Here is a 15,044-nt window from a genome sequence, read left to right on the forward strand (position 1 = left end):
CCAATAAAGCAAAAGCTAAGACTCTGGGAAACCAGATGAATATCACATGTATGGTCTCCCCAATAAGGGTATGGTACACAAGTACCACAGACCAAATATAGTAACCCCAGAGTCGTAGCTAACATACGCGGTATGATGTAGATATCACAATCAGCCAAAAACAGTAATATGATAAATACAAAATCACTAGGCTGAAATTAAACCATAACTAACGTGCGCCTAAGTACAAGGGACCCAGCGTGGATACATACAGGGGTACCCCGCATGTAGCATGGGACCGCGCTAAGTAGAGGACGTACCTGAAGACATGGTGGCAAGATGAATGACCGGCCCTGGGCGCGAGACCTCGACGCGCGTTTCACCTCAACGGCTTCGTCAGGAGAGAACGCCAATATTGCCTAACGTTTGGGTTTTTTACAACACCCATAGCAGCACGGGTTCCCAAAACTTCATCATCTTTGCTGCACTTATTGGGGTCCAACCTAGGGGTCTAGCATATGCTGATGTAGGGTTCTGCGCAATGAATTGTTGGGCATATAAATTAGTTTGGGCCTCCATTACATTTACAAAATCTTTAGATAAGAACATTTTGAAAAAAATCTGTTTCTGTGAAGCCCGCACAATCTATCTGAATTCCTGAGTTTCCCACAAACTCAGATATTTGGGGCTGATGATTGTCTGGTGGTGGGGTCCATAAGGCTTCATTCTGGGGGGCTTCCTCCGCTGCTTCTCTGGGGCGCCTTTTAGACAGTCCCTCATCAGCGGATGATGATGAGGAGAAGGAGAAAGAGGAGTAGAGTAGGGCTGCAACAATCCATAACAGTGCCATCCACAGATCCCCTCCATAACAGTGTCATCCACATATCCCCTCCATAACAGTGTCATCCACATATCCCCTCCATAACGGTGTCATCCACAGATCCCCTCCATAACAGTGTCATCCACAGATCCCCTCCATAACAGTGTCATCCACAGATCCCCTCCATAACAGTGCCATCCACAGATCCCCCCATAACAGTGCCATCCACAGACCCCCCATAACAGTGCCATCCACAGATCCCCCCCCATAACATTGCCATCCACAGATCCCCCCATAACAGTGCCATCCACAGATCCCCCCCATAACATTGCCATCCACAGATCCCCCCATAACAGTGCCATCCACAGATCCCCCCCCCATAACAGTGCCATCCACAGATCCCCCCCCCCCATAACAGTGCCATCCACAGATCCCCCCCCATAACAGTGCCATCCACAGATCCCCCCCATAACAGTGCCATCCACAGATCCCCCCCATAACAGTGCCATCCACAGATCCCCCCCCATAACAGTGCCATCCACAGATCCCCCCCCATAACAGTGCCATCCACAGATCCCACCATAACAGTGCCATCCACAGATCACACCATAACAGTGCCATCCACAGATCACACCATAACAGTGCCATCCACAGATCACACCATAACAGTGCCATCCACAGATCACACCATAACAGTGCCATCCACAGATCACACCATAACAGTGCCATCCACAGATCACACCATAACAGTGCCATCCACAGATCACACCATAACAGTGCCATCCACAGATCACACCATAACAGTGCCATCCACAGATCACACCATAACAGTGCCATCCACAGATCACACCATAACAGTGCCATCCACAGATCACACCATAACAGTGCCATCCACAGATCACACCATAACAGTGCCATCCACAGATCACACCATAACAGTGCCATCCACAGATCACACCATAACAGTGCCATCCACAGATCACACCATAACAGTGCCATCCACAGATCACACCATAACAGTGCCATCCACAGATCACACCATAACAGTGCCATCCACAGATCACACCATAACAGTGCCATCCACAGATCCCCCATTACAGTGCCATCCACAGATCCCCCATTACAGTGCCATCCACAGATCCCCCATAACAGTGCCATCCACAGATCCCTCATAACAGTGCCATCCACAATTTGTTTTAATATGGCCTTTAAACATAATTTTTCAAGTAAAATCATATAAACCCCTTTTTCTGTCATTTTGGTGTTTTTTCCCGATTAATCGATGAAATTATCGACAACTAATCGATTATTCAAATAATCGTTAGCTGCAGCCCTAGAGTAGAGGAAAGTGGCATCCTCTTCTCCCTCACTGGCAGACTTAGTATCGGAGGCAAGGATGGCGTATGCCTCTTCAGCTGAGTATACTCGTTGGGATGAATTGGACATTTTTATTTTATTAGGGTGTGACGTGTGAAATGTGGAAACCTTTATTTAGTGTGAAGGGTCTTGTAATAAATTTGAAATTAAATTTAAAGTTAAAAAAAATGTCTTTTCTGCACAAAAAAACAACTTGAAGTGCAAACTGAGCAGACGTGAGCAGTAAAGGACACTACTGATCGGTGGTTGCAAAATGCACATACGCAGATGGTGCATTCGTGCAAAATTCTAAACTCACACTAACTGAAAAGCGCAAAGAATAATCCACAGGTGCTGATCCGGCAGGTATGCACTGTGCAGCACTTGGCGGTCACAGCTCGCACGCAGAAAAAGTGGTGCAGAGCTGGAAAATATTAAAAAATAAATAAAAAGGCCAAAAAAAGGGCACAGACCAAATGGCGTTCGTAAAAAAAGGTACGGGGGGGTGGGAAGAGACAGGGATGGAGGGCGATTTAGGGATCTAGAACAGCTGAAAAAAATAAAAATAAAATCAGTGCAGCTATTCCAGATGTTGTTCTTCTTTCAGAAGCAAAGGGTTAAAATCGCAGTGGTGTGCACCACAAGTCCCAGGAAGCCACGAGCTCCTTGCAGTCACCAGCTAGAATGGCTGCATGTAGGGAAATTCTGCATTTCCTGTGCAACTAATAGCGCTGCCATTGGCTAGAGCGTTGTTGACACCAGTTCAGCCACCTACCCCTGACGACGACCCCGATGCCTGTGACAGCTTCCTGCGCTGCGATGTGCTGGTCTTCATTGACCAGCCAATCGCAGCGCTGCAGGGGGCCGGTGTATGTCTGCCTGCCGGTAAGAGCAGCCATGGTGCCGCGATTCCGCACCGTTCGTTCCCCAGAGCCCCGCGAACCTTGCGTCGTTGGTCCTTAAGTCACGTCCGGTTGTGCCGTACATATACGGCGCGGGTCCTTAAGGGGCTAAGGAGTTGGTTTTGAAAATTTTCTTCAAAACTTTACAAATTCTAATGCTTCTAAAATTCTAAGCCTTCTAAGGTCTAAAATAAAATGACATTTATAAAATGCCAACATAAAGTAGAAATATTGTGAACATTAAGTAATAGTTATTTTATAAGGTGACACTTCCTGTCCTAAAAGAAGAGAAATTCAAATTGCAAATTTTTTGCACATTTTCAGTACATTTTTTAAAAAATTTTGTAAAATATATTGACTTAAATTTTCCACTAACGTGAAGTACAATGTGTCACGAAAAAAACAATCTGAGTCACTTGGATAAGTAAAAGTATTCCAAAGTTATTACCACTCAAAGTGACACATGACAGATTTGCAGGAAGGTGAAAAATGACCTAAGCATATGACATCCAAAGTGAAAGAGAAGCATTTGAGCAAGCCTACATCCACAGAAGATACTGTATGTGGTTAGTTCTAAAAGATGTTCAAAACAACTTCCCTACTGATGTTCTTCAAAAACTGTGTGCAAGTGTACATAGAAGAATTGAGGCTGTATTGAAGGCAATTTTGATTTGATTTAGACTTATCCTGTATTGATTCTCTATGCATGTTGTTAATTGATAAAAATGAACTACTAACACTTCTATTTTTGAAAGCAGACATACTGTACTGCGTGTGTATGTATGTATATGTACTGAGTGTGTATATGATATACCAATACTGAAATGAAGCAATGTAATTTACTCAATTTGTTTTGGCTATAGACTATGCAGAGTCATGCTGCTGTTTTCCGAACCGGCTCGGTACTACAGGAAGGCTGTGAAAAGTTGAGTGCAATCAATGCATGCATGGATGACCTCAAAACATTTGACAGAGGTAATTGTTCTCTTTCTGGTATTTGTTCTCCGTTTTGTTGCCATTATTTTTATTTCACCTGTTTTGTTTGTAGGGGTGGATTGTGAACCCCAAGTTGAAGATAGATCCAAATTAGCAGAAGGCAGGGCCAGCACAAGTAGGCATGGTTATCAATACCATAAACACAGCAAAAAAATACCACCCACCAGAACAAAATACCACATTGCACCATAAAATACTGCCGCCGCAAACAAAAAAGTTTCAGTGGTGGCCCACTGCCAAGTTTGCCAAGGTATATTAGATGGTCATTGGATATCAATTTTACTTCAGGCCAGTGGACTACAGGCCCCAAAAATTATTCATTCACTGTACAGAAAAAAACAAGTGATTATGTGGCTGGAGGTACATTAGGCGGTCAACGTATAACAATTTTACTGTTGTCTAGTTAGATTATAGGCCCCACAAATTATGCATTCCCCTTACATAAAACATAAAGTGATTATGTGGCTGGAGGTATATTAGACGGTCATTGGATATCAATTTTACTGCAGGCCAGTGTAGTACAGGCCCGAAACATTAGGCATTCACTGGACAGAAAAGATCCTCTCCTTTCAATTTTTCCTGGACTTTCCATGCTACCTAGTATAAGGCTCCATTCACACATCCACAATTCCATTCTGCATTTTGCGGAACGTGCGGCCCCGATCCGGAATTGCGGACCAACACTTCCGGGTCCGCAATTCCGATCCTGAAAAAAAAATAGAACATGTCCTATTTTTGTCCGCAATAGCGGACAAGAATAGGCATATTCTCTTAGTGCCGACAATGTGCGGTCCGCAAAATGCGGAACGCACATTGCCGCTGTCCGTGTTCCGCAAAACACACACGGATGTGTGAATGGACCCTAAAGTAGAATACAGCACTACATACTTTAGTTATGACTAAGGATAACGTCAGAAAAGTGTCAGCGGATTTTTGTTATAACCCTCTCCAAGCTTAGGATATGTCTATTTTAAAGGGTTTCTGTCACCCCACAAAACTCTTTTTTTTTTTTTTTGGATAGTTATATTCCTTATAGCGCGATATGGGAGAATATAATAGTCTTACTTACTTTCATGCGGCCGATTCTTTAGAAAACGAAGTTTTATAATATGTAAATCAGGGCTCTACCAGCAAGTAGGGCGTCTACTTGCTGGTAGCCGCAGCAGAAAACCGCCCCCTCGCCGTGTTGATTGACAGGGCCAGCCTGGATCTCCTCCTCCGGCCGGCCCTGTCGGCATTTCAAAAATCGCGCGCCTCTGAAGACGTCATCCGCGCAGGCGCACTGAGGGAGTGCTGAGGAGACGAGCCTCCTCATCTCAGAGCGCCTGCGCCGAATGACCAGAGGCGCGCGATTTTTGAAATACTGACAGGGCCGGCCGGAGGAGGAGATCACGGCTGGCCCTGTCAATCAACACGGCGAGGGGGCGGTTTTCTGCTGCGGCTACCAGCAAGTAGACGCCCTACTTGCTGGTAGAGCCCTGATTTACATATTATAAAACTTTGTTTTCTAAAGAATCGGCCGCATGAAAGTAAGTAAGACTATTATATTCTCCTATATCGCGCTATAAGGAATATAACTATCCAAAAAAAAAAAATGAGTTTTGTGGGCTGACAGAAGCCCTTTAATAATTTTTTAAAATCATTTTTAAATCTTTTTTTACATTTCAAAAGATTTTAAAGCTTTGATTGTATTGACTCTTGGAAGTCCTTTTTTTTTATTCTGTTCGTACCACAGTAAATATGTCTTGATATGGGATCCTGGTCCAAGCTTAAAATCTCATCTGTGGACACTTTTAAGATACTAGGGTGAGCTGAATTTTGCTTGTTTTTTTACCATATAGATAGTCCGCCAGAAAATGCTAGTACAATACAAAAATAATTGGGCCAAGCCCACAGTGGTAATTATGCCCTCCTATAGTAGTCTTCATAGTAATTTTCTCCCTCAGAGAAGCTCCAGTAGTAATAGAGCCCCCTATAATGCTCTTAGTAGTAGTAGTAAAGCCCCATATTGGGCCCCCAGTAGTAATGTCACCTATAGTGTACCCAGTAATAATAGTAATGCTCCCTATAGTGAGCCCAGTAATATAATGCCCCCAATTGTAATAATGTCCTTGGTAATAATGTTCCCTATAGTCCTCTAAATGGTATGTTCCTTCAGACTGGCCCAGACTAAAAAAAGAAGAAAGAAAACCAAATACTTGCCCGATTCCTGTTCCATGCCACCATATGTGGTACAGGCGGTTGCTATAACCTCATTGCACAGCTTGCATCCCAATGAAGGCACTCGCAATGTTGTCATCGCTTTGCAGCCACCTGCTCTGCTCATATGTTATAAGCTAGATTATTGTCTTTTTATTTTAATTTGTAGATGAGTAGGAGTATATATGCAATATACTTTATTAGGTCATTTTTGTACTTTTTGTGAGGAAAAAAAATGGCTCTGAAGTTAGTTCTAAGCCATCTTCAGTGTACTGTATGTATATGACTGTCCTCATTTACTGTAGAACTGCTTCTCACAGTCTCCCTGCATTCTATACTTACTATCAACGGTGAGCGGTGACTGCCTGCTCTCCTGGATCTTCCCTGTGGCTCGTTATTCAGTGAGCGCATTGGGGATACAGAACTGTGTATACACCACCAACCACTAATATATAGGGGGTCATTTACTTACCAGAAATATTCGTATATTAGACATATTTCTGACGCAGATTGCGGCCCAAAGGTTCTTTGCACAGCAATCTGCGACTTTTTACCACTCACGCCAGGTCTAAAAAAGTGATCGTGGCATGGGTAAGGAGATGTAGAAAATGGTTAAGCAAGGAAGCTGTCTTAAATTTAGAAGTGGCGGTGGACACGCCGAAGTTATGTAGAAGCCGGTTTAGCTATAGGGGATATTAAGAGCAGCGTCTAAAACGTCGGTCTTAATAAATGACCCCCATAGTGTCGAGATGTCAAAGTCCAGGGAAATGGGATAAGGGGTTTTATAGCATATAAGGTCATTTATATAAGTGTATAGGAGGTAGCAAGAGTGAGCTGGAAGAATCTTCAGTGTTAAATACTGTTCTGTGCTGAACAGTGAATACAGGTTTTCATTGCAAAAATAATCACTTAGCCTACACGTTAAGAAAAAACATTAAGTGACAGTTACGAGGGTATGCAAATGAACTCATACCACCAGTTGTAATGTAGTTGCCCTATAATTCAATGTTCAACTTTTTAAATGTGAAATGTAACGTCTCTTGAATGATAGTTAAGCCAGCACCTTTTCTGCAGACAGTTGTTTTGGGATGATTGTCCCTCATCAGTGCAAAGCGGAGTATTGGCTTAACTGGATGAGACAAATGAACTTTAAAGGATAGAAGCAAAAGTATAATTTTTAGTAATTACAAAAACATTTAATAGTGCAAAATAAATTTCAGTAAATTCATTTTTGTAATCCACTTTATGAAATGAATGTCACAAAACTGCATGTACCCTGTAATATAGAGCTGAAAATCTGCCATTTTCTACATATATGGTACACTATATTAACCCCAAGAAAAATCCAGCTTCCAAGATGCAAAAGGTGGAATCTTTATTGTGCGTTTAAAATCCAAATGCAAGACATCACAGGTTACAGTAACGCGTTTCAGACCGCAAGTAAATCAGGGTCCTTCATCATGACAGTAAACTTGTGTACAAAACTCAGTTTAAAAAGGCTAATCCACACCTGCCACCCCAATCATTGAGTCACATGACCTGATTAGACTAACTCAGAGCATGTGTCAATCATGAAGGGAGGGGAGGGAGGAAAAGACACTTGGAATACACATGAAAAGATACACATGAAATATATAGAAAAACATAATAACAATGTTTAAAATTGGCAATGTGTAAAAAACATCAATGGCAGGCAAACATGAAATTAATATTGTAGTATGAGATCATGTCTCTTGTTCAGACCTTCAGGATAGCGCGTGGCGAGTAAAAACATCCAATAAGTCTCTCTATTAAGCAGCTTTCTCCTCAGGTCGCCACCTCTGGCTGGAATAAAGACCCTTTCAATACCTTGGGCTCTCAGATGGGTCACATCACCACCATGTATAACTGCAAAATGTTCACTAACTGCAGATACGTTGCGATTTCTGTAATGGGGAATATCCGATATATGCTTACGGATTCGCGATTTTATTTGGTTGGAAGTGCAACCTACATACTGCAACTTGCACATTTGGCAGGTCACTAAGTAGATGGCATTTTTTGTGTTGCAATTCAAGTAGCTATTAATACTGTATTTTTTACCATTAGCCATAGAATAAAAAAACCGGCTTACTTGAAAATAATCACAACAAATGCACCTACTGTGCCCGCACTTATAGCTCCCCTTCGTTGAAAGCCAGGTCGGTGTCACATTGCTTTTCTCTTCATATAAACTGGGACTGATGAGACTGCCCAATGTGGGAGCTTTTTTTGCAGCACACCTAATGCCTCCCGCTATTATTTCTGACCACTTTTCATCAAAGCTGAGGACTGGTAGATGCTTTTTAATAATTTTGCATATTTCCCTGTATTCGCCACTTGACTGGGTGACAAACGTAATGGGAGTGTGGCTTTTCACTTTGCTGTTGCCCGCTGTATCTGTGGGGTTTGTATCAGGAAAGATCAAAGATTTGCGGTCCAAACTCTGAACCGTTTTTTTTGCTATTTAGCATATGATTCCGTGAATAGGCTCTAAGAGCCAATCTATTCACAATCTTATTACTTTCCTGTTCAAAGGACAAAATGTCCAAACAGTTACGCCTGGTACGGATCAGCTCGCCTCTTGGAATATTGTATATTACATGCAGCGGGTGGCATGATGATGCATGCAAAATAGTGTTACCAGCTAGCTCTTTCCTAAAAGTGGAGGTGTTCACACTAGAACTAGCAGAATCACCGCTCAATTTTAAATCCAAAAAGGAAACCGACCTGGTATCAAAGTGCAACGTGAAAGAAATGGAGGGTACACATGAATCCAAGTATTCGCCAAACAGTGGTATGGACGCCACATCCCCAGACCATACAAACAGCAGGTCATCGATGAAGCGCCCATACCACTGCAGGCGATCGCAAAAAGGGTGGGTGTCGATGAGGAGGAAGCTCCTCTCCCACCATGCCATAAATATATTAGCAATGGAGGGAGAGAACTTAGCCCCCATCGACACCCCAGATACCTGCAAATAATAACATCCGTTGAACATAAAAAAGTTATGTTTCAAGAGAAAGCTGACTGACATCTCCAAAAATTCTTGCAATTCACAGGTATAGTTGCTATAGGTATTAAGGAACCAACACAGAGATCGCAGCGCCAATTCATGTGGTATATTCGTATAAAGTGACACCACGTCTGCAGTAATCCAAACATAATCCTCTCTCCATTGGAAAGACGACATGGCCTGCAACACAGATCCAGTGTCTTTTATGAAACCAGGGATGAGAGGAATGATAGGTTGCAATAGCGAATCTACCCATTCAGACAACCGTTCTGAAAAGCTACCTATACCCGCCACAATGGGCCGCATTGGTGGAGGAAACACATCTTTGTGAATTTTCGCCAGAGCATGAAAAATAGGGATGACCGGGCAGGTAACATAAATATAATCCCTTTCTTTTTGCAATAAGCAGCCAGAAATAAGGCCAATGGATAATAAATCTGCAAGTTTCTTCTGAAAAGAGGGGAGCGGGTTGCCGTGGAGTGCCCTGTATACATCCGGATAACTCAGCATTAGCAATATTTGGGACTTATAAACGCCACTATCCAAAATGACAACCGCCCCCCCCCCCCCTTATCAGCCTGCTTGATTACCAGGTCATCCCTATCTCACAAAGCCCGTAAAGCAGCCATCTCTCCTTTCTGGAGATTAGAAAAAGGACTAATGTGCAGACCATCATGCATTGTATTCTCACTACGGTGTAGTTTAATATCATTATGCAATGCACATAAGTCCCTCTCTACCATTTCTTGGTACCTATCCAAAGCAGGTGAGCGAGACTGCAATGGATAGAAATCTCTATTATTAACTTTAAATGTGACAGAATTATTCACCAAACAAAGATCATCATGTCTAGCGTGCGTCTCCTGCAGTGACACTAGATGGGTTAATTCCCCAAAGGAAACAGCAGGTGAACCACGCAAGACAGAACAATCATTGAGTGGAACAGCAGGATCAACCCTACCGACAGCAGGACCAACCCTACCGACAGCAGGATCAACCCTGCCGCCAGCAGGATCAACCCCGCCCACAGTAGGACCAACCCTACCGACAGCCGGATCGACCCTACCGACAGCAGGATCCCCACCCCCGACAGCAGGATCAACCCTACCGACAGCAGGATCTCCCCTACCGACAGCAGGATCAACCCTATTGCTATTAACTTCTTGTTCTGAAGCACTTGAGTGGAAGTGCTTTCTGAGGGTGAGAATGCGAGCCAATCTATTCACATCTAATATGGTTTTATATAAATCAAAATGATAGGAGGGGGAAAAAGATAAACCTTTTTTCAGAATATTAATATGGTTCTCTGAAAGAATAGTAGCAGATAAATTCACCACTTGTAAGTCCTCTATTTTCTCCTGTGCCGTGATGGATATCGGTGAGATTTTTCTCTTATGCTTTCTTCCGGCGCGTCGTTTTTTGCATTCCTCTTATGCTTGGAGGGATCCTTAGCAGACATCTCTACTTTCGGTGCATGTGTGTCATTGTCCCCAGATGATGAGTCCAGTGAATCCAGATCTGCAGAACTAAAAGAAACTCTCTGGGAGGATTTTCTCCTAGAGCGAGATCTCCTCAATATGGATCGTGGAGTAGATGCTCTGTTATCTGCCCAGGTATAAACTGCATCATGTTTATAGTCCAGTAAGTCCCGGTTATATTTATTTTGCTTGAATTGCATCAAATCATCCTCAAGCTTATTCATATTTTCTGTCAGTTTGACATCCAGATCAGCAAATACCGGATTATCCACATAGACTGTAAGATTGTCCTGAGTAAGCTGAATTTCATCTCTCAGGTCAGCAAGAGTGGTTTGCTCATGTTGCACAATCAATTGCATCAGTTTAGTGGAACAATCTGATAAAATTGCCTGCCATTGTAAAGTGAAGGATTCTGAATAAACTGTAGTGGGTTTCTTCTTGAGTCTCAAACCCCGCGGAATCATATTTTTATAAATATACTTTTGTAGCGAGGTTAGGTCCCACCAGGTGCGTAACTCCTTCACTAAAAGCTTTTCAAGTGTAGACATAAGTCCCCTGAGATTGAAGCTGTCTTGCATGTTTGGATCCGGAACCTCAAAAATCGCATTCATTTTGAGCATACGTGCGGCATTCTCACCCATAGGGCGTAGAGAAGCATGTGCCATGGTTCACGGAGCACTGGAGAAATCGCACTGTATGAATAGGTAGGGAGTGCACGCTGTCCGAAGCAACAATATAAAACAGTGAAAGTAAGCAGCTCTCACCCACCGTCCACCTGCCTTGAGCACGGATGGCAACCTCCGGACTTGATTGCTGTGAAATATTCAAGACCAAGAAAAATCCAGCTTCCAAGATGCAAAAGGTGGAATCTTTATTGTGCGTTTAAAATCCAAATGCAAGACATCACAGGTTACAGTAACGCGTTTCAGACCGCAAGTAAATCAGGGTCCTTCATCATGACAATAAACTTGTGTACAAAAATCAGTTTAAAAAGGCTAATCCACACCTGTATCTTTTCATGTGTATTCCAAGTGTCTTTTCCTCCCTCCCCTCCCTTCATGATTGACACATGCTCTGAGTTAGTCTAATCAGGTCATGTGACTCAATGATTGGGGTGGCAGGTGTGGATTAGCCTTTTTAAACTGAGTTTTGTACACAAGTTTATTGTCATGATGAAGGACCCTGATTTACTTGCGGTCTGAAACGCGTTACTGTAACCTGTGATGTCTTGCATTTGGATTTTAAACGCACAATAAAGATTCCACCTTTTGCATCTTGGAAGCTGGATTTTTCTTGGTCTTGAATATTTCACAGCAATCAAGTCAGGAGGTTGCCATCCGTGCTCAAGGCAGGTGGACGGTGGGTGAGAGCTGCTTACTTTCACTGTTTTTACTATATTAACCCCTTCCCGAACGCCAAACGGCTATTTACATCGGCAGTCGGGACTTTAAAGATGGAGTGGGCGCCACAGCCGCCGGGTTCCTGCTGTTTCATACAGTAGGCACCCGCGGCTAATGTCCGCAGAAGGCAGTAATGCCGATCGTGGACATTTAACACTAAAGATGATGTGGTCAGTCCTGATCACAGGCATCTGAATGCTGAAAACCTGGAAGCACGCGCTTCCAGGTGTGCTCCGGCCACAAAAATGCTGCTTGATATACACTGCTCAAAAAAATAAAGGGAACACAAAAATAACACATCCTAGATCTGAGTTAATTAAATATTCTTCTGAAATACTTTGTTCTTTACATAGTTCAATGTGCTGACAACAAAATCACACAAAAATAAAAAAATGGAAATCTCATTTTTCAACCCATGGAGGTCTGGATTTGGAGTCACACTCAAAATTAAAGTGGAAAAACACACTACAGGCTGATCCAACTTTGATGTAATGTCCTTAAAACAAGTCAAAATGAGGCTCAGTAGTGTGTGTGGCCTCCACGTGCCTGTATGACCTCCCTACAACACCTGTGCATGCTCCTGATGAGGTGGCGGACGGTCTCCTGAGGGATCTCCTCCCAGACCTGGACTAAAGCATCTGCCAACTCCTGGACAGTCTGTGGTGCAACGTGACGTTGGTGGATAGAGCGAGACATGATGTCGCAGATGTGCTCAATTGGATTCAGGTCTGGGGAACGGGTGGGCCAGTCCATAGCATCAATGCCTTCGTCTTGCAGGAACTGCTGACACACTCCAGCCACATGAGGTCTAGCATTGTCTTGCATTCGGAGGAACCCAGGGCCAACCGCACCAGCATATGGTCTCACAAGGGGTCTGAGGATCTCATCTCGGTACCTAATGGCAGTCAGGCTACCTCTGGCGAGCACATGGAGGGCTGTGCGGCCCTCCAAAGAAATGCCACCCCACACCATTACTGATCTAATGCCAAACCGGTCATGCTGGAGGATGTTGCAGGCAGCAGAACGTTCTCCACGGCGTTCAAGACTGTCACGTCTGTCACATGTGCTCAGTGTGAACCTGCTTTCATCTGTGAAGAGCACAGGGCGCCATTGGCGAATTTGCCAATCTTGGTGTTCTCTGGCAAATGCCAAACGTCCTGCACGGTGTTGGGCTGTAAGCACAACCCCCACCTGTGTACGTCGGGCCCTCATATCACCCTCATGGAGTCTGTTTCTGACCGTTTGAGCAGACACATGCACATTTGTGGCCTGCTGGAGGTCATTTTTCAGGGCTCTGGCAGTGCTCCTCCTGTTCCTCCTTGCACAAAGGCGGAAGTAGTGGTCCTGCTGCTGGGTTGTTGCCCTCCTACGGCCTCCTCCACGTCTCCTGATGTACTGGCCTGTCTCCTGGTAGCGCCTCCATGCTCTGGACACTACGCTGACAGACGCAGCAAACCTTCTTGCCACAGCTTGCATTGATGTGCCATCCTGGATAAGCTGCACTACCTGAGCCACTTGTGTGGGTTGTAGACTCCGTCTCATGCTACCACTAGAGTGAAAGCACCGCCAGCATTCAAAAGTGACCAAAACATCAGCCAGGAAGCATAGGAACTGAGAAGTGGTGTGTGGTCACCACCTGCAGAACCACTCCTTTATTGGGGGTGTCTTGCTAATTGCCTATAATTTCCACCTGTTGTCTATCCCATTTGCACAACAGCATGTGAAATTGATTGTCACTCAGTGTTGCTTCCTAAGTGGACAGTTTGATTTCACAGAAGTGTGATTGACTTGGAGTTACATTGTGTTGTTTAAGTGTTCCCTTTATTTTTTTGAGCAGTGTATTTCCAACAGATGTAGTCAGTCAGAAAAGGCATGTTCTCTCATTTACTCTCACCATAAACAATCATTGTCGATTGGTTTTGCTTACACACTAGGATGACAAACCAGGGCAAATTGGGCTCCTGCTTAGGGCTGCATGGTTTAGGGGCAGCACTGAAATAAATGCAAGGTATGTATTCTACTGGCTTTGTGGTTATCTGCTTCTCGATGAGAGCTAATTCAATTGCACCTGTTCACATAATAATATTTATTATGTAGCACCACCATATTCCACTGCACTTTATAAATTCATAGGGTTTATGTGCAAAACAAAAGTAACTGGCTAATATACAACTGAATCACTAGGATTCAGGGCTCTGCTCGCAAGAGCTTACAATCTATGAGCCTTAGCCTCATTTTTGGCTGCATTTTATATTGAAATGATAGTAAAATAATTGTTTTATAAAAATAAAAAAAGGGTACAAAACTCTAATGTATAACACCATCTGTTAAGCCATTCCCCTTAAACCCTGCCTTTACCCATGTAAACTAAGGTGTTTTTTTTTGTTGGGAGACGTGGCAACCCTACCTGGAACAAATTAATATTGTAACACGAGGAAACACTTGTATATTCAGCTTCAGAGTTGTAACTAGTAAGTGACATTATGCAATAATTTGAGGACAGATAAGATAATGGCCATATAATTATATAGTTTCTTTATAATTGTAGGAATCATTTGGAATACTGATTTGGTGGAGGCCCTTGAGTTACAAAACCTAATGCTTAATGCACTTCAGACTATTTATGGCGCTGAAGCTCGGAAAGAAAGTCGTGGGGCTCATGCCAGAGAGGACTACAAGGTAAGATTGTATAAAGTATTCTTTTACACAGTGTGTATATATTATATATAGATATATATATATATATATATATGTGTGTGTGTTTGTGTGTGTGTATGTATATATATATATATATATATATATATACAGTTGCAAGAAAAAGTATGTGAACCCTTTGGAATGATATGGATTTCTGCACAAATGGGTCATAAAATGTGATC

General features: G+C 43.2%; 1 protein-coding gene across 2 annotated transcripts in view; it reads left to right on the forward strand.

Annotated features, from left to right (window-relative positions):
• Positions 1-15,044, forward strand: part of SDHA (succinate dehydrogenase complex flavoprotein subunit A) — a 615,692-nt gene that overhangs the window by 495,272 nt on the left and 105,376 nt on the right. For both annotated transcript variants that reach the window (XM_040431943.1, XM_040431944.1), the window contains 2 exons: positions 3,921-4,032; positions 14,714-14,844. In XM_040431943.1, coding sequence (XP_040287877.1) covers positions 3,921-4,032; positions 14,714-14,844 — 243 coding nt within the window. The remainder of the gene's footprint in view (positions 1-3,920; positions 4,033-14,713; positions 14,845-15,044) is intronic.

The sequence above is a fragment of the Bufo bufo genome, chromosome 5 (assembly GCF_905171765.1).
Source record: "Bufo bufo chromosome 5, aBufBuf1.1, whole genome shotgun sequence".
Lineage (NCBI taxonomy): Eukaryota > Metazoa > Chordata > Amphibia > Anura > Bufonidae > Bufo > Bufo bufo.